Source organism: Macaca mulatta, chromosome 9, assembly GCF_049350105.2.
Source record: "Macaca mulatta isolate MMU2019108-1 chromosome 9, T2T-MMU8v2.0, whole genome shotgun sequence".
Classification (NCBI taxonomy): Eukaryota; Metazoa; Chordata; class Mammalia; order Primates; family Cercopithecidae; genus Macaca; species Macaca mulatta.
This window is the reverse complement of record NC_133414.1, coordinates 14,717,406-14,743,513: the sequence shown is the minus strand read 5'-3', so window position 1 is coordinate 14,743,513 and position 26,108 is coordinate 14,717,406. Positions and strand designations below refer to the sequence as shown.

The 26,108-nt window shown below is 43.6% G+C and overlaps 1 protein-coding gene across 4 annotated transcripts in view; it reads right to left on the bottom strand.

Annotated features, from left to right (window-relative positions):
* MCM10 (minichromosome maintenance 10 replication initiation factor) overlaps positions 1-23,879 on the bottom strand; it is a 52,601-nt gene extending 28,722 nt beyond the window's left edge. Inside the window, exons 1-8 of one of the 4 annotated variants that reach the window (XM_077945770.1) lie at positions 23,759-23,879; positions 20,895-20,979; positions 13,886-14,227; positions 12,668-12,772; positions 12,382-12,522; positions 9,469-9,640; positions 4,199-4,364; positions 899-1,066 (exon numbers count right to left, since the gene is read on the bottom strand). In XM_077945770.1, the coding sequence (XP_077801896.1) occupies positions 899-1,066; positions 4,199-4,364; positions 9,469-9,640; positions 12,382-12,522; positions 12,668-12,772; positions 13,886-14,227; positions 20,895-20,901 (1,101 nt within the window). In that variant the 5' untranslated portion in view covers positions 20,902-20,979; positions 23,759-23,879. The remainder of the gene's footprint in view (positions 1-898; positions 1,067-4,198; positions 4,365-9,468; positions 9,641-12,381; positions 12,523-12,667; positions 12,773-13,885; positions 14,228-20,894; positions 20,980-23,758) is intronic. The other 3 variants (XM_077945769.1, XM_077945771.1, XM_077945772.1) reach the window with 3 other exon arrangements.
* Between the last annotated feature and the right edge of the window lie 2,229 nt (positions 23,880-26,108).

The window sequence follows — 26,108 nt, the reverse complement described above, 5'->3', positions numbered from 1 at the left end:
TTGGGAGGCTGAGGGAGAAGAATCACTTGAACCTGGGAGGCGGAGGTTGAAGTGAGCCAAGATCGTTCCATTGCACTCCAGCCTGGGCAACAAGAGTGAAACTCCATCACACACACACACACACACACATGCAAACCCCACAAAAATTAGCAGAGCGTGGTGGTGCACACCTGTAGTTCTAGCTACTCAGGAGGCAGAGGTGGAAGTATCACTCGCACCCAGGAGATGGAGGTTGCAGTGAGTCAAGAATATATCACTGTACTCCAGCCTAGGCAACAGAGCAAGACTCACTCTCAAAAAAAAAAAAAAAAAAAAGTATGAATCTAAGGAAATCTGAGTATAATAGTTAAAAAAAAAACCTCCAAGAACTTTGTAACTAGTTTGAAAAGACAGAATAAAGGTAGTTGTTACAAACATTTTAGAATAGGTGGAAATTCAGAATACTGGTGGGTAATGAATAAATAAAACATGAAAAGCCAGATTCACAGAGACACAATCACATAAAAGCATGACTTATTTTCTGGAGGTAGACTAATACAAACTTTTTTCTTTTCTTTTTTTTTTGAGATGGGGACTTACTTTGTTACCTAGATTGGCATGCAGTGGCACAATCAGGGCTCACTAGAGCCTCAACATCCCACTGCAGCCTCCTGAATAGCTGGAACTACAGTTGTGCGCCCACTCACAGTGAATTTTTACATGTTTGTGGAGATGGGGGTCTCACTGTGTTGCCTAGGCTGGTTTTGAACTCCTGGGCTCAAGTGATCCTCCCGCTTTGGCCTCCCTAAGTGTTAGGATTACAGGTGTGAGCCACTGTGTGCAGCCTCAAACGTCTTTGATAAAACTCAGTTAACTTGTGAGGACAATCATCGCTCAAATCCCAGAAACAGGCTCTTACCTCCTCTGAACCATCCTTGGGCTTCATGGGGTTGGCATTGAGGATCCCTATGACAGTCCCCTGCTCCGTCTTCCAGAGCGCTTTGTGAACTTCTCCAAATAAGAACAAGGACACGCATTGTGTCAGGTCACGAAGATCATTCAGTTTCCAGATGCTGAAGGTTTTTCCCTGGAACAAAGAGTCATTTTAATTTTTTTTATAATTTTTGACTTGTAGGTTATGCTCATTTATCGTTCAAGAGTTTTACAATGGAAAACTATATGCATATAATCCATTAAATCCAAGTTTTGTTGTTACTCGAATATGTATCGTCAGCATGTGTGATAACTGTAAATTAACCCATTCTCTAGGCTTTTGCATTCTATTACCCTTCTCATGTTAGAGATGCAGCTGAAATAAAGCAAGCTGGTGGCAAACTTGTTAGCAGAGTCTCTAATTATCTTGGGTCTAAGCAGAGGGAGTGGGATAGTACTGCCTTTCTAATGATGCAGAGACACACGCGCACATCATTAAAAGGACAGTGGAAGGTATGACACTACCATTTAATAACTTACTGATATGAATCAATGTTAGGTAAATTGAGTAAATCTATTCTATATCATTGATTAATTATACGATGATTATTATTTTTAGAGACAGGGTCTTGCTCTGTCACCCAGGCTGGAAGGCAGTGGTGCAATCACGTCCCGTTGCTCACTCCAACTCCTGGGCTCAGAGGGATCCTCCACCCTCAGCCTCCTCAGCAGCTGGGACTACAGGCACGTGCTACCAGCCCCAGCTAATTTTTTTTTTTTGTTTCTTTTCATAGAGATGAGGTCTCGCCGGGCGCGGTGGCTCAAGCCTGTAATCCCAGCACTTTGGGAGGCCGAGACGGGCGGATCACGAGGTCAGGAGATCGAGACCATCCTGGCTAACACGGTGAAACCCCGTCTCTACTAAAAAATACAAAAAACTAGCCGGGCGAGGTGGCGGGCGCCTGTAGTCCCAGCTACTGCGGAGGCTGAGACAGGAGAATGGCCCGAACCCGGGAGGCGGAGCTTGCAGTGAGCTGAGATCCGGCCACTGCACTCCAGCCTGGGCGACAGAGCGAGACTCCGTCTCAAAAAAAAAAAAAAAAAAAAAAAAAAAAAAAAAAAAAGAGATGAGGTCTCACCATGTTGCCCAGGCTTGTCATGAATTCCTGGGCTCAAGTAATCCTCCCACCCCATCCTCTCAAAGCATTGGGGTTACAGACGTGAGCCACCAAGCGTGGCCTAAGTCTGTTACTAATATAATAAAGAATTTTCCTCTCTAGGCTATTAAATCTTTGCTTAGCTTACCAGAAAAACAAAAGCATCATTTCACGAAAACTGGTTGAGTTTAACCTTAACGTTTCGGAAGTATTACTAAGTATCTGAAGAAATACAGCTCAAAATGCTGACCGATTATAACGTGAAAAACCTCCACTTTTTTAGATGTTTTTAAAACCAGAATACTTTGAATAATCTTGACTTGCACTATCTCACAGAGGCATCTGGGCTGGGTATGGTTATGGGCTACAGTATGGAATCTCCTGCCCAGACTCTGAGCACTAGAATCCATCTTCCATGGATTTGTGCAATGCCTGTCTTGGAATAGTTCAGATAAATTCTCGTGTCTCAATAGCAAAGACTTGGAATCAACCCATATGTCCATCAGTGACAGACTGGATTAAGAAAATGTGGCACATATATACCATGGAATACTATGCAGCCATAAAAAAGGATGAGTTTGTGTCCTTTGTAGGGACATGGATGCAGCTGGACACCATCCTTCTCAGCAAACTATCGCAAAAACAGAAAATCAAACACCGCATGTTCTCACTCATAGGTGGGAACTGAACAATGAGATCAATTGGACTCGGGAAGGGGAACATCACACTCTGGGGCCTATTGTGGGGAGAGGGGAGGGGGGAAGGATTGCATTGGGAGTTATACCTGATGTAAATGATGAGTTGATGGGTGCAGCACATCAACATGGCACAAGTATATATAGGTAACAAACCTGCATGTTATGCACATGTACCCTAGAACTTAAAGTATAATAATAAATAAATAAATAAATTCTTGTGTCTATTATTATCATGTAAATACAGCCACTTATGAAGTAACTAAGAATTTAATCAAAGGGAAACCAGACCTGTCCACATTTACCTTAATAGCAATAGGGCTAGTGTAGGACCGGGTAATCTTTAATTTTTTTAAATTTTTTTAAGTTCCAGGGTACATGTGCAGGACGTGCAGGTTTGTTACATAGGTAAACGTGTGTCATGGTGGTTTGCTGCACCTGTCAACCCACCACCTAGGTATGAAGCCCGGCGTGCATTAGCTCTTTTCCCTAATGCTCTCCCCTTCCCTGCCCTCCCCCAACAGGCCCCAGTGTGTGTTGTTCCCCTCCTTGTGTCCATGTGATCTCATTGTTCAGCTCCCACTTATAAATGAGAACATGCAATGTTCAGTTTTCTGTTCCTCCGTTAGTTTGCTGAGGATAATGGCTTAGGACCAGGTACTCTTAAAATTCAACTCGATGTCAGCTCTCACAAAAAACCAAAGATTGGCCAAGGTCTAAATTAGAGAATAACATCATGATTGAGCACGAACAATCACAGTATTTTAGAGACAGGTGAGATTTTCAATCTAACCAAAGCCAATTCCTTCATTTTTATAGATAAGGAGATGGAAGCTGCTAAAGAAAGATTAATGGCCAACCTAAGGTAACGTCGCTAGTTAAGGGCACAGGCTTAGAAGCCAGGCTATCTGACTTGCCAGGTCACAGAATAACTTTCCCATTTATGACTCAGTCAAAAGTGATTTTGAAACTTGTTAGATCTTTGGTGATAACGATCAAATTAAATATATCATACAATACTGACACAGGCCAGCAATTTCAGCACTTCTGTGGTTGACGTCTTACATCTAAAGGGACCTCCAAAGAATCTGTGAACTCAGCCTCTCTAGTTACTTGTCCCTCTCCTCCATGGGAGAGATTACAGTGTCACAGGGACAACCACATGTGTCACCAAAAACAATGACAGGTGAAATGCAGTAAGAATGATTTGGACAATGGAAAGCCCAAGAAACCTGTACCACCAGGTCTTATTTAAATAGAGCATCCTTTGCATATACCCGCTGGATACCAACTCAATGATGTGTGGCGGTTCTGGAACTTACTATACTTATTTCTAAATGAAACACCAACAGGTTCCAGTTAACAAATTCAGGACATCAAGTTCCCACTGTTAGTTTGCAGTAAAACAGCTAAGAAATCAATACAATGGCTCACATTGTTTCCACTCTGTGGCGTAACCTTCTTTAATATAACCCCAAATGTCACCCAGTCTATTTCTTCCAGCTTCTCTCTGGCCATCTTTTCCTTGATCTGAGACAGTCTGATCAGTTTTCGGCCGGTCATTTTCTTGTTCATTTCTGTGGAGGATACTCGAGGTCGCCTGGGTTAAGAAACTAATGATTAGTAATTATGATTCTAATAAAAAAATTACCTGTCATCTTAGCAGGTGGTAAGGGAGTGTGATGGTCAGAAACCTCTACAGTACCTGTTCTTGGGAAGCTTAGTAATATAGTATGACCAAGGCATCCATTTTTTCAGCAAATAAATAAATATATATATATACATATAGGCGCAATTTTGGCTGTGAAATTGCAGTGGTGCAATTTCGGCTCACTGCAGCCTCCACCTCCCGGGTTCAAGCGATTCTCCTACCTTAGCCTCCTGAGTAGCTGGGACTACAGGCACCCGCCATCACACCTGGCTAATGTTTGTATTTTTAGTAGAGATGGGGTTTTGTCATGTTGGCCAGGCTGGTCTCAAACTCCTGGCCTCAAACGATCTGCTCGCCTTGGTCTCCCAAAGTGTGGGGATTACAGGTGTAAGCCACCACGCCTAGCCTCTAAGATAATTTTTAAAGCTAGGTTTGCCTTTCTTTGGATATAGATCTAGGGCTTATATAGAATACAAGAAAGATAACAAATCCTTTAAGCTCTTAAATTATGTAAATTTTAATATTCTTCTGAAATCAATCCTTTTTTACTTTATTACAAAACCATGAATTGATATTCATAAATAAGACATCTAAATTTCATCAATTATGCAAGAATTTCACAGGTTCTACTATTCTAACTGAATTTTTTTAAAAGACAACATTTTGACATATAGTAAAGGCTTTTGAATGTAGCTTCAATTAACATATTCTTGTTCCTAATGACTGGTCAAAAAACTTAGGGTTATTCCCATTTGTTTCATCTTTGATTGCATTACATATTTGCAGATGAGAAAAGACACTCAGAGAAAAACATGCTTCTTCACTATTTCATGAGTCTTCTGGAACAGAAAGTCCCAGAGCTAAGTTTGAACAATGAAGAATATTCAGGAAGCAAAACATTGACTTCAGTGGAAAAATTCTTTCCTTTGTCTGATTTCTGTGATTGTGGTGTGGTAAGTTCCCTGCTCACCCCAAGTTACTTAAGGGTGTATGTCAGCTGCCTGAACCCTGAAGGCCAGGTAGTGGGCCACAGCCGTGGTGCCCAGCCGAAAAGCAGATGTCCCTGAGAACCCAACCATTCTGGAGCATATCTGGGAACACACCAAGAAAAAAGTCTCATCACACATACACAGTAGGCAAACAGCTTAGAGGAGTCTTAACTAGAGCAATTAGATGAGAAAGGAATAAAGGGCGTCTGAATTAGAAAAGAAGTCAAATTATCCCTGTTTGCAGATGATAGGATCTTATATTTGGAAAAACCTAAAGACTCCACCAAAATACTATTAGCACTGATAAACCAATTCAATAAAGTTGCAGGATACAAAATCGATATTCAAAAATCAGTAGCATTTCTATATGCCAACAATCAACAATCTGAAAAAGAAATCAAGAAAGTAATCCCATTTACAACTGCTCCAAATGAAACACCTAGGAATACACTTAACCAAAGAAGTGAAAGATCTCTACAATAAAAACTAAAAAACATTGATTCAAGAAATTAAAGAAGATCCAAATATGGATCCAAATATGGAATATGGAATCCTTAAAGAGGATCCAAATACGGAAAAATAGCCCATGTTCATGGATTGAAACAATCAAGGTTGTTCAAATGTCCATACTATCCAAAGCAATCTAGAGCGTCAATGCAATCCCCATCAAAGGTCCAATGACAGTCTTCACATAAATAGAAAAAACAGTCCTAAAGGTATATGGAAGCACAAAAGACTCCAAATAGCCAAAGCAATCCTGAGCAAAAAGAACAAAACTGGAGGAATCACATTACCTGACTTCAAATTATACTAAAGCTATAGTAACCAAAGCAGCATGGTACTGGCACAGAGAACCCAGAAATGAATCCATAAATCTGCAATGAACTCATTTTCAACAAAGATGCAAAGAACATACACTGGGGAAAGGACAGTCTCTTCAATAAATGGTGTGGTGAAAACTGGATATCCATATGCAGGAGAATGAAACTAGACTTCTATTTCTTGCCATATACAAAAATCAAATCAAAATGTATTCAAGAGGCTAGGCACGGTGGCTCATGCCTGTAATCCCAGCACTTTGGGAGGCCGAGGCAGGTGGATCACCTGAGGTCAGGAGTTTGAGACCCAGGCTGGCTAGCATGGCAGTTTCTACTAAAAATCCAAAAATTAGCCAGGCATTGTGGTGTGTGCTTGTAGTCCGAGCTACTCGGGAGGCAGAGGTTGCAGTGAGCTGAGATCACGACACTGTACTCCAGCCAGGGCAACAGAGCGAGACTGTCTCAAAGAAAAAGATTAAAGACTTAAATCTAAGTCTTGAAACTATGAGATTACTAAAATAAAACATTGGGGAAACTCTCTAGGACATTGGTCTTGGCTAAGATTTGTTGAGTAGTAACTCATAAGCACAGGTAACCAAAGCAAAAATAGACAAACGAGCAGATCTCCCAAACAATCTTGCTGCCATCCAGGAGTGCCTTACATGTAAGTCTGAGTCATTCTTTCACTTTTGGATCCTTCCCAGTTTTGAGGAAACCTTTTTTTTTTTTTTTTTTTTTTTGAGATAGGGTCTTGCTCTGTTGTCCAGGATGGAGTGCAGTAGCACAACCTTGGCCCACTGCAGCCTGGACCTCCCCACTCAGCCTCCCAAGCAGCTGGAACTAGAGGCGCATGTCACCACACCAGGCTAAATTTTGTTTCTGTAGAGATGGGGTTTTGCCCTGTTGCCCAGGCTGGTCTCAAGCTCCTGAGCTCAAGCAATCTACCCCCTTCAGCCTCCCAAAGTGCTGGGAATACAGATGTGAGTCACCATGCCCAGCTAGGGAAAAGTTCTTCCATACAGCCCAGGGTTTTTTCCATAACAGTGAGTTAATAGATTACAAAAACAAACAAACAAACAAACAAAAAGGCTCCAAAATCTAAAACTTTCTAAGCACAAACATGACACTCAAAGGAAACACTGTAGCATTTCGGATTTTGGATTTTAGATTTGGGATTCTTAACCAGCAATTCTATATAATGTAAATATTCCAGAATCCAAAATCCAAAACAGTTCTGGTCCCAAGCATTTTGGATAAGGGATCCTCAACCTGTGTCGGGGAATTTCTATGAATATGTCCTTTAGAGTATTTTTAGGGCCTGAGGTTCATGTATAACAATGACAAAGAGACTCAAACAATTCTGTAATCCCTTAAATTTAAAAGCCACTCAGAAGCTTTTGCTGAGTCGTTTAAGTCTCTTTTATCTCAATTTTGATTCACATGTGCAATAAACGCCCACCAGCAGCAACATGGTTCAGTACCCGTGCGGCGCTTCAAGTGGGCCATGGCTGGGGCAGGCAGTAGCATCTCAGGGAGGGGCAATTCTCTACCTTGAGAAGGAACCCTGCTGCCCCGTCAATGAAAACCACAGCTTCTACTGTTGTATTCTATTTCTCAGACTGTGTCTCAGATGTAATTAAGACATAAATACATTCTTCAGTTTTGGAGAATACCAAGTCTTTACAAGACACTTCTTTTTTGTTTGTAGAAACAGGGTCTTGCTGTGTTGCCCAGGCTGGAGTGCAGTGGTATGAGCATAGCTCACTGCAGTCTTGAACTCCTGGGCTCACGTGATCTTCCTGCCTCAGCACTCCCCCTACCCCACAAGTAGCTAGGACTACAGGTGCATGCCACTGCGTCCAGCTAATTTACTTTTTGTAGAGATGAAGTCTCACTGTGTTGCACCAGCTAGTCTCGAGCTTCTGACTTCAAGCAATCCTCCTGCCCTGGCCTCCTAAAGTGCTAGGATTGCAGGTGTCAGCTACCACACCCAGCCTTATAATACACGTTTATTGTATGTTGGCAACACTTGTTCTTCTCTGCCTAATAATATATACTTTAAGAGCTTAGCAGTTTTAGTTGTTGGCTGATGTTTAGACTGACAAAGTTTAAGAGTTTTAGAGGGTTTCACTTAGTTCCTCAAATGGACTGTGCGAAAAGCAATCCAGTCACACAGTAAAGATTACTGTTCTGCTCCGGGATTATCCAGATGTAATGATGGAGATGCAATGGAGTAGTGACACGGAGTATAGATAATTAAAAAAATAAAAATAAAGTAAAAAGCCATAAAAGTCCAGGATTTGAATATAGTTTTTAATTGAACTGAGCTTGGAATATATTCCTATTTTAACAGGCTATCTTAAATTTCTCCCCATAACAGATGCAAAGAATATAAATTTGCCTTAAAAATGCTATTAGAAAGAAAAACGGCAGCTGGGCATCACGCCTGTAATCCCAGCACTTTGGGAGGCCGAGGCAGGTGGATCACCCGAGGTCTGGAGTTCTAGACCAGCCTGGTCAACATGGTGAAACCCCATCTCAACTAAAAATACAAAAAAAAATTAGCCAGGCATGGTGGCAGGCACCTGTAATCCCAGTTACTTGGGGGGGCCAAGGCAGGAGAATTGCTTGAACCCGGGAGGCGGTGGTTGCAGTGAGCTGAGATCGCACCACTGCACTCCAGCCTGGGGGACAAGAGCGAGACTTTGTCTCAAAAAAAAAAAAAAAAGTTAAAAAAGAAAAATGGCATAGCTATTTTTCTTAACATCAATTATAAGAATCAATAGAAACAGAAAAAATGATCCTAAAATTTATACGGAACCACAAAAGACCCAGAAGAGCCAAAGCAATCCAGTAATTGCTCAATTGCATAAATATCATCCTGGTTAAACTCTCTGTGTATTTAAAAATAGTCTAAATTATACCTCAAAAGAGATGGAGAAAAATTTTAAAAGTCTGTTTCCATCTGTCAATTTCTGATTAAATATACTACCATTTGTCCATTTCTTTTTATAGATACATATTCTTTGTTGATTATATACACAAGAAAAAGTCTTTCTTAAACATTTTATATGCAACTGTACTTAAACCCAGGGCTACTGCTAGTCTTACGGTGGTGTTTTGTATAGTCCAAAAGCTGCTGGGGTTTTGTGGATCCTGATGTACAAACACAGTACTTCTAAAAGACACCGAGAGGCACAAAAAGCTATGCAGTGGCACATATGAATAGATGGCATAGCTACTGACCTGAGCCGCAGGCCGGAGAAGGCTTCCACACAGATGGGTTGAGCCGCTTCCCCAGAGCTTCCTGGGGTCCCCACCATTTGACCTCTAGTTATCCCACTAGGTTTGTTCTGAGAAATAGTCTGGAGTGGTTGGGAGGGTGCACTTGTCATCCTCGAAGATGAGCATTTGGGCTCTAGAAAATTAACACAATTAATGAAAAGGCAACCACACAGATAATCACAAAATTTATTTTTATAGATTTGTTCCTTTGAGACAGGCACTCACTGTGTCACCCAGGCAGGAGTGCAGTGGCGTGATCTGGGATCACTGCAACCTCCATCTCCTGGGTTTAAGCGATTTCTGAGTAGATGGGACCACAGGTATGTACCACCATGTCCGGCTAGTTTTTGTATTTTTTGTAGAGACGGGTTTTACCATGTTGCCCAGGCTGGTCTTGAACTCCTGAGCCCAAGCAATCTACCTAGGCCTCCCAAAGTGCCGGGATTATAAGCGTGAGCCACTGCACATGAGCACAGGCTGAATTGTTCTTTTTTTTTTGAGATGGAGTTTCACTCTTGTTGCCCAGGCTGGAATGCAGTGGCACGATCTCGGCTCACCACAACCTCTGCCTCCCGGGTTTAAGCAATTCTCCTGCCTCAGCCTCCCAAGTAGCTGGGATTACAGGCATGAGCCACCATGCCCAGCTAATTCTGCATTTTTAGTAGCAACAGGGTTTCTCCTTGTTGGTCATGCTGGTCTCGAATTCCCGACCTCAGGTGATCCGCCCGCCTTGGCCTCACAAAGTGCTGGGATTACAGGTGTGAGCCACCGCACCTGGCCAGGATTGTTCCTTTTTTAAAGCAACACATGCGATAATCAAATCCTGAGAGCAAAGCATGCCTACAATACCATTTCTTGGCCTTACAGTCAACAGCACTTTCTCTGATAACAACGTTCTACATTGGTGCTGTCCAATACAGTGGTAGCTACCAGACACAGGTGGCCATCAGTCACTTAAATGTGACCCCATGCTTTTAAGGAAATACATTTCTAATTACATTTAATCTAATTTAAACTTAAATATCTACATGTGGCTAGTGGCTGCTGTCCTAGACAGTGCCACTCTAAAATACTGTTTCTCTATGCAATGATGTTTACTGCGTATTCATCAAAATACAGAGCACTGGGGCAGATTCTCAAAGGGAGGAAAAGACCTCCTTCTGAATGAGTTATTAGTGGAGATCTGTGTACAGTTCAAATTGTGCTTTAAGAAAATCCAGGCCAGACGTGGTGGCTCACACCTGTAATCCCGGCACTTTGGGAAGCTAAGGAGGGCAGATCACTTCAGGTCAAGAGTTCAAGACCAGCCTGGCCATCATGATGAAACCCTGTCTCTACTAAAAATACAAAATTAGCTGGCTGTGGTGGCATGTGCTACTCGGGAGGCTGAGGCAGGAGAATTGCTTGAATCCAGGAGGCGGAGGTTGTAGTGAGCCCAGATCATGCCACTGCACTCCAACCTGGGTGACACAGTGAGATTCTGTCTCAAAAATTAAAAATAAATAAATAATAAAAATTCCAAAGCTAGCTCCCCTTTTCTTCTTTCTTGTTTCATTTCATTCCATTCCATTTTATTTCTGGAGCCAAGGAGAGTTAGGGGTCTGGTATTCTATACACTATTGCTTCATTAAATATCCCTGATGGAGTTACTTTTCATATTTCAGAAGTGTTTGATAATTCTCCGGAAGGTCAGACACTGGGGTATTTTTCTTAATAAAATATCACTCTTTCGTAAGATTGTTGTTTGCTCTCAAAGGGACTTTGGATCCCTGCTCTCCCACTAGGGGCCAGGGTGACCCTAGAACTTTAGAACCTAGAGGCCAGGCCCATTCCCCACCCTCAAAACCAAACTTTGGACATTACGTAATGCAACACCTTAGTAATGCCAAAGGTCCTGAGGGGATGGATGCTACTCCTGAATGGATATGTGAATATATAACTTGCTGTCAGATTAATATGAACACTCAGGCGAAAGTAGTTCTCTACTACTGTGGCACAGACCCATGCTACTCAAAGGGGCCTTTCCAAACACATGTAGCCAATGAAACGCTGTGTCCTCCAACCCATGTTCTATCAGGACCACCTTGTCTTATGTCTCCTGGCAATACAAGAAAACCAATACATAGTGCAGAAATCCTTTTCATTGTTGCTTTGTGCATATACATGTGTGTGCTGAAATAGGACTGTATTTGAACACCATCCTATACTCCTGGCAAAGAAGTCATTTCTAAAGAACAGCCCTTTTGGTTTAATACAACCTGGCTTCAAATAAAACTTGACCATTTTCTAAGGAAATAACTTCACAAGCCTAAAGAATGAGAACCTGACCAGTGGCTTTCCTTATGACAATCCTGGTAAAACTATGAGACTACAGAAATAACAAAAAAATTCAACCTGTTAAGTACTTTGTAAATAGCTACTCTGTACCTAAGGATTTTCTTTTTTTCACATAGGGTCTTACTCTGTGGAAGAGGATGGAGTGCAGTGGCGTGATGACAGCTCACTCTAGCCTCAACCTCCTGAGCTCAAATGATCCTCCCACCTCAGCCTCTCAGGTAGCTGAGACTACAGGCAAGCACCACACCTGGCTAATTTGTTTACATTTACTGTAGAGATAGGGTCTTGCTATACAACCCAGGCTGGTCTCAGGCTCCTAGGATCAAGCAATCCTCCCGCCCCGTGCCTTGGCCCTAAGGATTTTCTAGGCACTTTGAGATCTAGAGGAAGAACACAAAACAGATCACGTGGCTCCCATTCCCAAGAAACTGACTTTCTTTCTCAATGGGGAGATAAGACAGACCAAAAGACACAGACACCCACACACACACAAACATAAACAACAGTGCCAAGATATTGAGGCCTCAAGTACCACACCTGGAGGTGAAGCCTTTGGTGTCCGAGCCACCCGCTTGGTTCTTGGTAGCGCAGGGACATCAAGCTCCGCAGAAAAGCATGGTGACTCCTGAATTCCCTGAACTCTCTTCTCCTTAAGAGGTGGCCGTGGAGACTTCTCTACTTCATTAAAAGTAAAATAAGTGAGTAAAAACCCATTCAGAAAGAGGTTCAAAGGGCTGTTTGAACCGGAGTTGGATGTAGAAATAATGTGATAATTTCTTAATGACAGAAATGCACACGATTGCCAGAATGACAGTCTTCTTACCAGGGGATTTTTGCAGACGGGCTGGGCTTGCTGTCTGTTTAATTGTTGTTAGTTTTAGCTGTTCTTGTAAGGACTTCATTTGCTCTTGCAAATTCCTTAATTCCTCTAGGAAATGAAAATATGTTAAGAACCAGGCAGGAGGAAACATTCTACATGACAAAAATGCTGGCAATATTTTTGTTATCCACTCCCTGTCCCAACACCTTGAGACCCACGATAAAATCACATACCCAAAGCTCATGATTAACTTTTGTACTTCAAAGAGGTCCCTTAGAGAAACACATATTTTATTTAAAGTAATGAAGCACCAATAGTCAAGCTAGTTATAAATCTGTACTATTAAGAGATATCAGATACAAATCCACAGTTAACAAGTTTTTAGGACTTGAGAAATAATTATAGGCCAGGCATGGTGGCTCGTGCCTGTAAGCACAGCATTTTGGGAGGCTGAGGCAGGAGGATTGCATGAGCCCAGGAGTTCGAGACCAGCATGGGCAACATAGGGAGATCCTGTATCTACAAAAACTGAAAAACAAACAAACAAACAAACAAAAATTAGCTGGGCATGGTGGTGCACGCCTATGGTCCCAGTTACTAGGGAGGCTGTGGCAGGAAGATCACTGGAGCCTGGGAGGTGGAGGCTACAGTGAGCCAGGATTGCACCACTGCACTCCAGCCTGGGTAACAGAGCAAGATTCTGTCCAAAAAAAAAAAAAAATTATATTTATTTCATAAATTGGATATCATAATTAATATGATAAATGCTGGCTTCTGTATTAGAAGAAACAGCCAACCACTGAATTTATTATAGCTTAAAGATGTATGAGATGCCAGGAATAAGAAAAGAACATGTGTCAAAGCTTCTGCTCAGGAATGCTCAAATAGATACGTGGCAGCTTTGCAGCCCTGTCTCTGGCTCCACATTCCACATAAATACCAAAGTACTACTATTCCATAAGAAACATGAAGAGTTTCAGAGGCATTCCGTACAGGATCCATTGCAGCTGGCTAACACTGGCAGAGTCTGTAGTTTGTGCTGAAATGCTGGCCTTAAACATTTCATCTACCAACTGGTATAATTTTCTTTCTTTTTTTCTTTTTTGACAAAGTCATTTATCTCTACCCTGGAATCAGCAGCTATTTTGATGACAACTATCAGACTGGTGGTCTTCATCCAACTTATCTGAAAGAAATAAGGAAGGCAAGTAGTTAGGGCACCTTGCAATTCTTCATTTGTTTTCTCTCGACTGGGGGCAGGAGCAGGGAGGACCCTATGTTCAGCTGACTGTGATGCAGGAACTTCTTCTTCATCTGTGAAGTCCTCCATGTCTCCAAAGAGAGTGGCCAAATTTTCCTTTTCATCTTTGGTCTTTCCTGTTTCTCCATCATAAGCTTCTTCTGTATAAGATTCACCGTCGCCGTCAGCATCAAAGAGCTCATCAAATGCGTCGGGCTCACCATTTTCCTGGGTCAAGAAGTTACTTTCTTCTGAATTACAATCCAAGGCTGACTCATTTTCTTCTAGCAATGCGGTCAGCAGAGACAGATTGTCTTCCTCCTCTAGGGAAAAAGAAGAGAAAGGACAGAGAATAAGCATAGCTGATTCCAAACATTCAATTTTAACAAGGCAATTTAAATAATCCCACAGGAGGTAAGAGAAACTACCTAATGGGTACAATGCTCATTACCTGGGTGATGGGTTCAATCATACTCAAACCTCAGCATCACACTATACACCTCTGTAACAAACCTGAATCTAAAATGAAAGCTGAAACTGGAAAAAACAAACAAACAAAACAACAACAACAACAAACCCTACAGATGCACCATTTTGCCTGGTCTTTGTTCTTGTCTCTATCTTTCCTGTCCCCAGGTGCTTCTTAGGGGACACTGGGCTAAGAAGGAGCCAATACTGCTGAGTAGAGTGGGCCAGCCACAGGGCTAAATGTCCTTACGCATTCTACTCCAATCAATGACACAACTTCCCGCACACCAACTTCCATGAAATTCAACCAACAAGGGAATAATTTTAAAACACCAAACATCGATTTAGGCTTTAGATATATATAATTCCTGACCTTTAAGTTATTTGAGATTTAAAAAAAAACAGATACAAACTATATAAAAAATACCAAGATCCCATCACTCAGAATTAGCCATCATTAACATTTTGTTGTTTGCTTCTTGCCTTTAACATTAACACCTTCTAGATGAAGTCTGTCAAGCCAAATCTTATCCCAATTCCTGACCACTGCCCCCAATTCCCATTGTAATCACTTTCATAATTTCGAGGCATCAGTCCAGTCCATTTTTATGCTTTTACATAAATATATAAGCAGTCACAGTCAATATATATTACATGGTTTAAAAAATATTTACATAAATATTCCACACTGCATTACTCTGCATTCTGAGTTCATTCAACATTGCTTGTAAGATTAACCCAAATCAAAACATATAGTTCTAGCCAGGCGCGGTGGCTCATGCCTGTAATCCCAGCACTTTGGGAGGCCAAGGCGGGAGGATCACCTGAGATCAGGAGCTCAAGACCAGCCTGGCCAAGAAAGTGAAACCCCGTCTCTACTAATAATACAAAAATTAGTCGGGCTTGGTGGCCCATGCCTGTAATTCGAGCTATTCAGGAGGCTGAGGCAGGAGAACTGATGGAACCTGGGAGGTGGAGGTTGCAGTGAGCCGAGATCGTGCCACTGCACTCCAGCCTGGGTATAGGGCGAGCCCATCTGAAAAACAAACAAAAACCCCCATATAGTTCTAGTTTATTTCTTTTCGTTGCTATATTGTATCCTATAGTAAGACTGTGTTACACCTTATTCCATTTTCCAAAAAAGGACAATATGGGCTATTTCTAATTTTCCCCCACTACTAAATACGCTGTAATCGTGTATCTGTCTTCTCGCACATGCGTTTCTTGGGAATATCTATCAGAAATGGAATTGCTGCATTGCTGGGTATCCACGTTTTCCAATTTTGCTAGATGCTGCCAAATTGGTTTCAAAGTGGATGCACTCTTGAAATGTCATCATTCATCTGGGGTAATACCCGAGGTTCGTTGCCTCACGCAGAGGAAATCATGGACGCTGACACCCAAGAAGTGAGGTTAAGTGCAGAGGTTTAATGGGCAAAAGAAAGAGAAGAGCTCTCAGCAGCAGAGAGGAGTCCCAGAAAGACTGGTTGCCGCTTCCATGGCGAAATGCATGGGGTTTCATAGATGAGCTTGAGGACGCAGTGTCTGATTTACATAGGACATGAAACATTGGCTGGACTAGGTATGCACAGGGTGGAAAACCCGGCTACCCCACCCTAATCTTTTATTATGCAGGTGGTTCTCTACCTGGCCAGCACCATGTTGCCTGTTTCTTTACTGTCCACGTGGTTGACAAAGGGGCCGCCATGTTGAACATGCCTGGCCCCCAGGGAGCCTTTTCCTATTGGCACAGCTGCAGGTATTCACCCGTGCAAATTACTAGCTTGCTTTTCTATGTCTGCAGTTTGATTTTTCAGGCTGGCGTTTGTTAGAAATTACTTGGGGGCTGCTTTTTGTAAAAGGGAAATTCTGCTGAGGACTCTGGTTGCCCTTACTATCTCCCTGAATAATTGCTATCTCCCGTATCACTCTCACTGGTGCTGCACACAAGGGCCACTTCTCCCCACCACCTCATCAATATCTGATGTGTCCATCGTCTGATGGACGATGTAAAAAGGCATCTCACTGTTTTGATTTGCATTTCTTGGATTACTGGTGAGGTTAAGAATTGCTTACGTTTATTTGCCACTCAGATTTCTTCTTTCTTGATTTGTCTATTTTCTTTGCTCTTTCCCCGCCATTTGGGCACTATCTGTTTATAAAATCAGAGGTATTTAATGAAAAAATATTGAGGGTATCTGACCTACTCTCCTTGTCTGAAATTCAGGGGCTAGAGTCTGAGAGGGTGAGGGCTTGTTCAGGATCACATGGAGAAATAGATCAGTGCAGGAGCTGGGTCAATAAGGAATCTCTAGATTAACAAACCAATGTCCTTTCCACCACTCTACAATCCCTTACCGGAAGGAAAGAGCCAGTAGCCGAACTTCAGGCCTAGAATCTGATGACGGGGCCTAATGCTCAGAGTAAGAGGTTGTATAAGGATTAGCTTGAGTTGCTTAGTCCACAAAGACTCCAAGACTGCACAGTGCAAGAGAGAAGAGACCAGGCAGCGCCCTGTGCTCTAGGTGAGAATGCCACATGCCTCCAAGGAAGCAGAGAGGCCTCCATCATCTCTTGTTCCCATCTGCCAAAGAGGGCACACCTCGAGAAGAGGCTCTGGCTCACCCCACTGGGGGGCACAGGTGGAAAATGCTGCCTGGGGACCCCATACCCTTCACTTCGAACCCATCTTCTTTCACAAGAGAACCAGGGCTAATCCCATGATGACTCACAACCCCGTTTACCTGTCACCATCAAAAATCATGTCTTCTCTGTATTACGCTGACTCAATCTCCCAGCCTCTTTGTTCTCAAACCCCTGGGACGTGAAATCTACTACCAGCACGTTTCCCGGATCCCCAGTGGCTCTTACAACAGAAATCTGGCTACCCCTGAAACCCTCTTGAATGGAAAGCGTTTAATAGTTCACACCTCACATGGCAATGTCTGGAATAGTGTTCGGCACGTATTAGGCATGCAGTCATTATTTGTTGATCAACTTCAGGGTCCTGATGTCTTCTTTATCACTGTCACTTTGGAACGATTCACTCTTCTTCCAGATCACAGCTCTCTGAAGTTCATGACACCAGATTCTGGCCTCAAGAACCCCTCATGGCACTGTCATGCGCTGATCATCGTGTGTGTATCATGCAATGGCCCCCAGTCCTCCCTCCATCTCTACTGCTCTCCCCCTCCTGGGGCACTTCAACCCCCACAAGGATGATCCAGCCCACATCTTGGTCGCTGGGTTTCTCATCCACCGCCCATCTTAGCTACCCACTCCCATAATGACTCCAACTCATCACAGCAAAGCACAACTGACCTCTGAGCGTCCCTCTGCGATCCCACTTCCCATCCTTTCAGCCTGCTCACTCTAGTATTCACACCCAGCAGCTCTTCAGCTTCATCCACATGTCTAATCCATCAGCCTACCTACAATGTGCTTCCTGGCCATCACCCCCTGCCCCTAATGCCCTCCCTGTGGATCCATGTTCAACACCATCATCACTGCCTTCTAGAGACTCAGTTCCCTGTCTGGTGAATGGTCCTGGAGAAAGACTCGCTACCAGGCTGACTGGTCTTTTTTGTTTATTTATTATTTTTTCAAGACAAGGTCACCCAGGCTGGAGTGCAGTGTCGTGATCTTAGCTCACTGTAGCCTCAAACTCCTGGGCTCAAGTGATCCTATTGCCTTAGCCTCCCAAGCAGCAGGGACTAGAGGTGCACACCACCATGCCCAGCTTATTAAATTTTTTTTTGTAGAGATGGGGTTTTGCCATGTTGCCCAGGCTGGTCTTGAACTCCTGGCCTCAAGTGATGCTCCTGCCTCCGCCTCCTAAAGTGCTGGGACTACAGGCATGATCAACAAGACCCTTAGCTAACTTTAAATTTTTGCACACCCATAACAAACAGGCATTCAGCACTGCTTAAAGATTCCCACACTTCCCCAATCCATTCGCTTTCCCAGGCTCTGACCACTTCACACTGTCTCTCCTCAAACCTCCTATGCCCACTCCCCACTCTTTACTCTTAGCTGCTGATCTTGTTCAGAGTAGATAATCAAATAATCTTTTTATTTTTAATTTTTTTTGAGACAGAGTTTCGCTCCTGTTGCCCAGGCTGGAGTGCAATGGCGTGATCTCGGCTCACTGCAATCTCCACTTCCGGGGTTCAAGTGATTCTCCTGCCTCAGCCTCCCGAGTAGCTGGGATTACAGGCATGCGCCAACATGCCTGGCTAATTTTGTATTTTTAGTAAAGACAGAGGTTTCTCCATGTTAATCAGGCCGGTCTCAAACTCCCGACCTCAGGCGATCCACCTGCCTTGGCCTCTCAAAGTGCTGGGATTATAGGCGTGAGCCACAGCGCCCAGCCCTTGGCTTCTATTTTACGGAAAAAATAGATGCAATCAGACTTCCTCATCCTTCACTCCCAACTGTGAACGTATCTTCTCTGCTTTCCCTCCTAGGACTAAGTATCTCGTGCTATTCAGCCAATTCTTCCACTTCCACTCTTACACTGGGTCCCACTCCTCAGCTTCTCAAGACTTCATTCTACAATTACCACCTCTCTGGCTCCTGCATCCCCAATTTCTCCCTCTCCTCGGAAGCACTCCTGTCAGCATACAAATACATTGCAGTGTCTCCCATCTACTAACTACCCATTTATTGTTTTGTTATCTTGCTTCCTCCACTAAAATATAAGCAGGAACATTGATCAACAGTATATCCTAAGTACCATACACTTTCCAATTTCCTCTACACCGGCCAAATTGTGAACCCATGCCAATCAAATGAGATTTCCTTACTAAACATTACGATTTCTTTTTCCTCTTTTTTTTTTTTTTGGAGACGGGGTCTCGCTCTGTCATCCAGGCTGGAGGTGCAGTGGTAGGATCTCGACTCAATGCAACCTCCGCCTCCCAGATTCAAGTGATCCTCCAGCCTCAGGCTCCTGAGTAGCAGGGATTACAGGCATATGCCACCACACCAGGTTAATTTTTGTAGTTTTAGTAGAAATGGGGTTTCACCATGCTAGCCAGCCTGGTCTCGAACTCCTGACCTCAGGTGATCCACTCACCTTGGCCTCCCAAAGTGCTGGGATTACAGGCATGAGCCACCACTCCTGGCCTAAATATTATGATTTTTTTTTTCTTGACCTATACTGTTTCCAGATAGATACTATGATTTCTTAGAGAACATGTATCCATTCACTTCCTATTTTCATGTCAATCTCATAGCAAAAAGTGATGCTTTGTATTATATAACCTGCTCTGTAGGCAATTTGCCAATTTTAAGAAACAGGAAACTACCATGATACCATCAGGCAATGAGTTTCACATAAGGAATAACTTCTTATCTGAGGGTTTATTTTCTGTGGTTTTGATTTTCCATGGTCACTGTGGTTGAGGACAGTATAATGGATATTTTGAGAGTGCAATAGATACTTTAGAGAGAGACCACATTCACATAACTTTTATTACAGTATATTGTCATAATTGTTCCATTTTATTATGTTGTCCATTTTATTATTGTTATTGTTATGGCCTAATTCATAAATTATACTTTATCACAGGTATGTATGTACAGGAAAAAACGCAGCATGCCTAGGGTTTCGTACCATCCTCGGTTTCAGGCATCGGCTGGGAGTGTTGAAACGCATCTCTCAGGGGCAACGGAGGGCCACTGTGCATCACAGTGTGAGGAATTTCAAGTTTTTTTTTAAAGGGCAAAGTGTAATACGTTTGAATTTTAAAAAAAAATCCAGTTTCAGATTATGAGTTCAATTATGCAACTAGATCTCTTCACAACCAGCACAATCATTTTAATTTTTTAAAAATAGAAATGAGGTCTCACTCTATTGCCCAGGCTGGTCTCGAACTCCTGGGCTCAAGCAATCCTACCACCCCGGCCTCCCAAAGTGCTGAGATTATAGGTGTGAGCCACTGCACCCGGCCCAGTACAATCATTTTAGATGATTGCTAATTAGTGCAACATCTCTTTTCTAGGTAAACATTTTGTATACACCCCTTGCAAAATGAACAAAATTAGAAAGGATTATATTAATAAGAATTTAAGTCAGTGCTACACTAAAATCGCTTCAACAGATTTCATTATCAAATGTAAATTCTGAAGTCAGACTGCCTGGTTTAAAGCCCTGCTCTGCCAGCTTGAACTGTGACAAGTTACTAAACATCCCTGTTTTCCTGCCTATAAAATATGTTTGCCCGAGGACTGAATCAGTTAATTTCCATAAGAATCTTGGAGCAGTGCCTGGCCCACTGTACACCTACCAGCTATTGTAATTATGAAAGACAATCACTGTTGCCAGAAGAAATCTCATCTGATAAAAGCAAGTAACATTCAGTGACCTCTGTGAGATGTGAGATTGCTTCAGAACCTCTAAGACAATACCTGAGGGCTGGGGAGCATTTTCACCATTTCACAAGTGGAATAAATAACAAGTCCATGGACAAAAGGGTAGTTTTCCTTGAAACAGAGAAACAGAAAATTGCCAGGCCTTACCATCCATGCCGTCAAGAGGACAGTTGTGACAGGAAACTTCAAAGGAGGCTCAGGTGCCCAGGAGATGAGCAATGTAGAATCTTGTCTGTGTGAAATCAATATTAGAAACGTCACTTTCAATTCTTCTCTTTCACTCACAACACACACCTCCAGCAAACCCAGAATCCTACCACTCCTCTGGGCTCTAACCTCAGAATTCATCCAGAATCTGACCACGTCCCGCCTCCTCTCTCCACACCACCAATGCCATCTCCCTCCCTGGATGTAACCAGCTCACTTTTACTTGTCTTTAAACTGAGGTTACAGAAATTCATTGAGATGCAGAGCAGTTTGTATTGCACTAGATTACATGGATGAGATAAATTATGAGGAAGAACTATTGGGGTTGGCTGGGCACGGTGGCTCAACGCCTGTAATACCAGCACTTTGGGAAGCTAAGATGGGCGCATCACTTGAGGCCAGAAGTTTGAGACCTGCCTGGTCACATAGCAAGACCTGGTCTCTTTTTAAAAAATGACACACACACATGAATTATTGGGGTCGATCTAAATTAGGCTATTCTCTCATTTTATTCACTGTAACACACCTGACATCTGCATTATCCACGGCAGCTTACTGTGTGATTCTGCTTAGTCGCAGCCTTAGTGACAATCATGATTTTGATTCAATACTGTCAGCAAAGCACAGAGAAACAGCACACTAATTAAGACAAAGTTGTATCACTCTGTGCACTTCTCTTTTCATTTAAGAAGATTTTTTAAACTGCAAGAAAAAAAGGATAAATTTTTCTAGGCTCTTATTTAACTTACATGTGCTCTTTGGCAAGTTCAATGTCAAAGAACTAATTACAGTGATTAGGGTGCTTTCTTTTCTTTTTTTAGACAGGATCTTGCTCTGTCGCTGGGGCTGGAGTGCAATGGTGCCATCGGCTCACTACAACCTCCGCCTCCCAGGCTCCAGCGATTCTCCTGCCTCAGCCTTCCAAGTTGCTGGGATTACAAGTGTGCGCTACCACACCCGGCTAATTTTTGAGTTTTTTGTAGAGACAGAGTTTTGCCATGTTGCCCAGGCTGGTCTTGAATTCCTGACGTCAAGTGATTCGACTGCCTTGACCTCCCAAAGGCGCTTTTTTTTTTTGAGACAGAGTCTCTGTCACCCAGGCTGGAGGGCAATGGCGCAATCTCGGCTCACTGCAAACTCCGCCTCCCGGGTTCACGCCATTCTCCTGCCTCAGCCTCCCGAGTAGCCGGGACTACAGGCACCTGCCACCAGGCCGGGCTCATTTTTTCTATTTTTAGTAGAGACGGGGTTTCACCTTTTAAGCCAGGATGATCTCGATCTCCTGACCTTATGATCCGCCCGCCTCGACCTCCCAAAGTATTAGGATAACAGGCGTGAGCGACCGCGCGCGCGCGGGCTTTTTTTTTTTTTTTTTTTTTGAGATGTAGTCTCACGCTGTCGCCCAGGCTGGAGTGCAGTGGCGCGATCTCGGCTCACTGCAAGCTCCGCCTCCCGAGTTCAAGTGATTCTCCTGCCTCAGCCTCCCAGGTAGCTGGGATTACAGGCGCCTGCCAGTACACCCAGCTAATTTTTTGTATTTTTAGTAGAGACAGGGTTTCACCGTCTTGGCCAGGCTGGTCTGTGATTCGCCCACCTGGGCCTCCCAAAGTGCTGGGATTACAGGCGTGAGTCACCACGGCTGGTCGTTTTTAAAAAATTCATTCAACAAACATTTCCACGGCCCCCTCATGTGCCACACACTGGGCTATCTACTGGGGAATCTATTGGACAGTAAGCTTCCTGAGGGTTAGGAGCAAACTGTCTTGTTCAAGTCTATAACCTGCCTCGCCTTCCCCCAAAATGAAACTGTGCACCCTCCCTCGCCCTCAAATCCAGGGCCACTGACAAGTACTGTGGTTCCATCTCCAAAACACTGCTCAAATCTACCACTTCTCTCCAACTTCACTGCCAGAACCCTAGGCCAAGCCACCATCAACCTTTCACCCGATGACTGTGTTAGCTTTCTATGCTGGTCTCTTTGTCCCCCTGCAATCTATTCTCCATACAACAGCCACAGCAACCTTCCCTTTCCTTAGTAACCTTTTAGGAACATAAATCAGATCATGGGGGTCCCTTCGTTGAAATTCTTTAATGATTTTTCATTGCCCTTAGAACAAAATCTGCAAAGCCTGCGAGGCAATGATACATATTCTCTCTCCCTTTCCAAGCTTTCTACTCCCTTACCTTTTCCACAATCCACCACGTCCAATTCTACCCACCCAGACACCCAAAACAATGCTCCAGCCGGGCCAGCCCGTTTCCACTTTCTGGAACACACTAAGTTGCTTTGAGGTCTCAGGCTCTGTCGGAAGAAAGCTCCCCCCAGGTCCTTATCGCCCTTTAGTCTCCACTTATTCATCTTTCTGAGACTTTCTGGACGACCCTGAGTCGTCCACTGTCGTGCATTTGTTTATTGCCTGCTCGTCCCTTTAAACTGTAAGCGCCGTGAAGGCAGCGTAAATGTGATCCCAGCCCTGCACACCATCTGCGTTCAATAATCATTAGCAAATCATGACTACAAGAAATCAATGAATGAATCAATGAATAAAAGCAAGCCCAGGCGGCAGGCACTTGGCAAGCACTTAAAAGGCTGCTTTTAAAAAGAAGAACCCGGTTCCTTAGTAGACGGCCGGCGACTCCCAGCCCCCGGCCCGGCCATGCCAGCCCCGCGCGGTCCCGAGCTGCCGCCAAATCCAGATCGCGCCCACCCGAGCTCCCAAGACCCCGCGCCTCTCGCCCTCAGATCCCTTGCACCCCGCGCACAGACATGCGAGGCGGCCCCGGCCCCGCCGCCCGAGGATCACCCGCATGCCTGGGGTCTGCGCTCCTCAACTGGTGCCGGGACGCCTTCTTGGTCCACAGACTAACCCGCCAAAATTCCAACCGGATTCCGCCCCTGCCTTGACGTCACACGCACGCGGCTGTGGGACCACACTGATTGGCTACGTCAGCGAACCCCAGGCCCTCGCGCAGAGCAATCGGATTGGTTTACGTCATTGGGCGCCCTCTTTGTTGAGGGCAAGGGCACTTCCTGTCGGTAGCAGCCAGTCTCCTTTAGGTAAAATAGAGTGTCTGGCGCCCTCTGGTGCCTGGAAGTTTAAGTCGTCCCACCCAGTATTTTTCCTGTGGTCAAGTTCCACTCCTGACGCTCTGGGACCGACTGTTCCTTTGTCAGCCTTGTGTCCATTCGAAATGTTTGGGCTCAGGACCAAACAGATACGGTCCACTTTTACCCCGTCTGGCCTTGGGGAAGTGACTTATCTCTCTCAGTTTCCCCTTCACCATCTGTGCAGTGAGGGAAAGGGTAGATGACATCTTTTACACTGAAACCACCATTTCCCGAGTAATTCCTGGTCCATAGATTTTTGGGACTTCTAAGGGGCGTCAGGGCTGAAGAGAACTTATCAGCAGACCATATCTTTCACAGAATTTTTTGCAGTAAAATGCAGACCTCTTTATGTATTTACATTCTTAAAAATAGTGTTTGTACATAATAATAACAACATAGTTTCTAAATGCAGAATAACATTTAGCTTTTACATAATTTCAAGGGATTGATAGCAGAAGAGACTTTGACGGACCAAATGACCACTTTGAGTCTTCCCACCCCCCCTTTTCCTCCTTGCAGACACTATTCAGGTACTGCAGTTCCCCCACTAATAATCCTTTTGGTATAAGATCGTATCTCTATCCACTATCTACTTTCATTGTCAGAACAATTAAAATCGACTTTAGGAAGACTGAAGATAAACAGTCCTGATGCCATCTACGTTGACTTTTTTCCTGTGTCCTAATGGAGTATTACTGCTCCATTTATGAGCTCAGCCCTATTATTTACGCCTATATTATTTAAATCTATATTGGCTCAGGAATAGCAATAAAACCATTTCTGAGAGCTGCTAGTGTGAAAAATTCATAGTAATAGAGGAACTGTAGCAATCAAGTTGCAAAAGTGTGTTTAAATGCATCACTACATCTAGTTATTTTTAAAAAGCTTCATCATAGATTTATTCTTAGCCATTATGCAGAAATTCCTTGACCAGTTCTGATCAGTACTCCGAAGTTCTTTTCTTCACCTTGACTGTCCAGGTCCTCTTTGCATCCAGTTCCATGCAAGGAGTCAGAAACAGAACCAATCTAAACCCGCAAACCTTCCTTAAATGAGGAATCAAGCACTTCTTATTGGAATTAGTATAGTGGTGACGTTGAGAAAAGAAGTGGAGGTGAGTTTGAGAAACAATTAGGCAAAGAGATTTTTTTTTTTTTTTTTTTTTTTTTTTTTGAGACGGAGTCTCGCTGTGTCTCCCAGGCTGGAGTGCAGTGGCGCGATCTCGGCTCACTGCAAGCTCCGCCTCCCGGGTTCACGCCATTCTCCCGCCTCAGCCTCCCAAGTAGCTGAGGCTACAGGCGCCCGCCACCACGCCCGGCTAGTTTTTTGTATTTTTAGTAGAGACGGGGTTTCACCATGTTAGCCAGGATAGTCTCGATCTCCTGACCTCGTGATCCACCCGCCTCGGCCTCCCAAAGTGCTGGGATTACAGGCTTGAGCCACCGCGCCCGGCCTCAAAGAGATTTTTTTAAATCCATTGAATGTGGCTTTTCCAGGCCGATAGCGCTCACACAAACATTATGAACGTTCCTAAAACCCACCGGACTTTCTATAAGAAGTGTGGCAAGCACCAACCCCACAAAGTGACACAGTTCACGAAGGACAAGGATTCTGTGTATGCCCAGGGAAAGCGGTGTTATGACAGGAAGCAGAGTGGCCATGGTGGGCTAACTAAGCCGATTTTCCGGGAAAAGGCTAAAACTACAGAAGACTGTGCTAAGGCTTGAGTGCGTTGAGTCCAGCTGCAGCTCTAAGAGAATGTTGGCTATTAAAAGATGCAAAGCATTTTGAACTGGGAGGAGATAAGAAGAGAAATGGCCAAGTGATCCAGTTCTATCATGTTTTCTTTTATTATGAAGACAATAAAATCTTGAGTTTATATTTTAAAAACATCTATTGAATGTGGAGATATTAGCGAGAAGGGAGCAGAGAGGGAATGGGGAGAGAGGTTTAACATGACTGTTTCTGATTTACACAATAGGGTACTTTTTGAGGTTGCGCACTGAAGTAGGAGACACAGGAAGAACGGAACAGGTTTAGGGGAG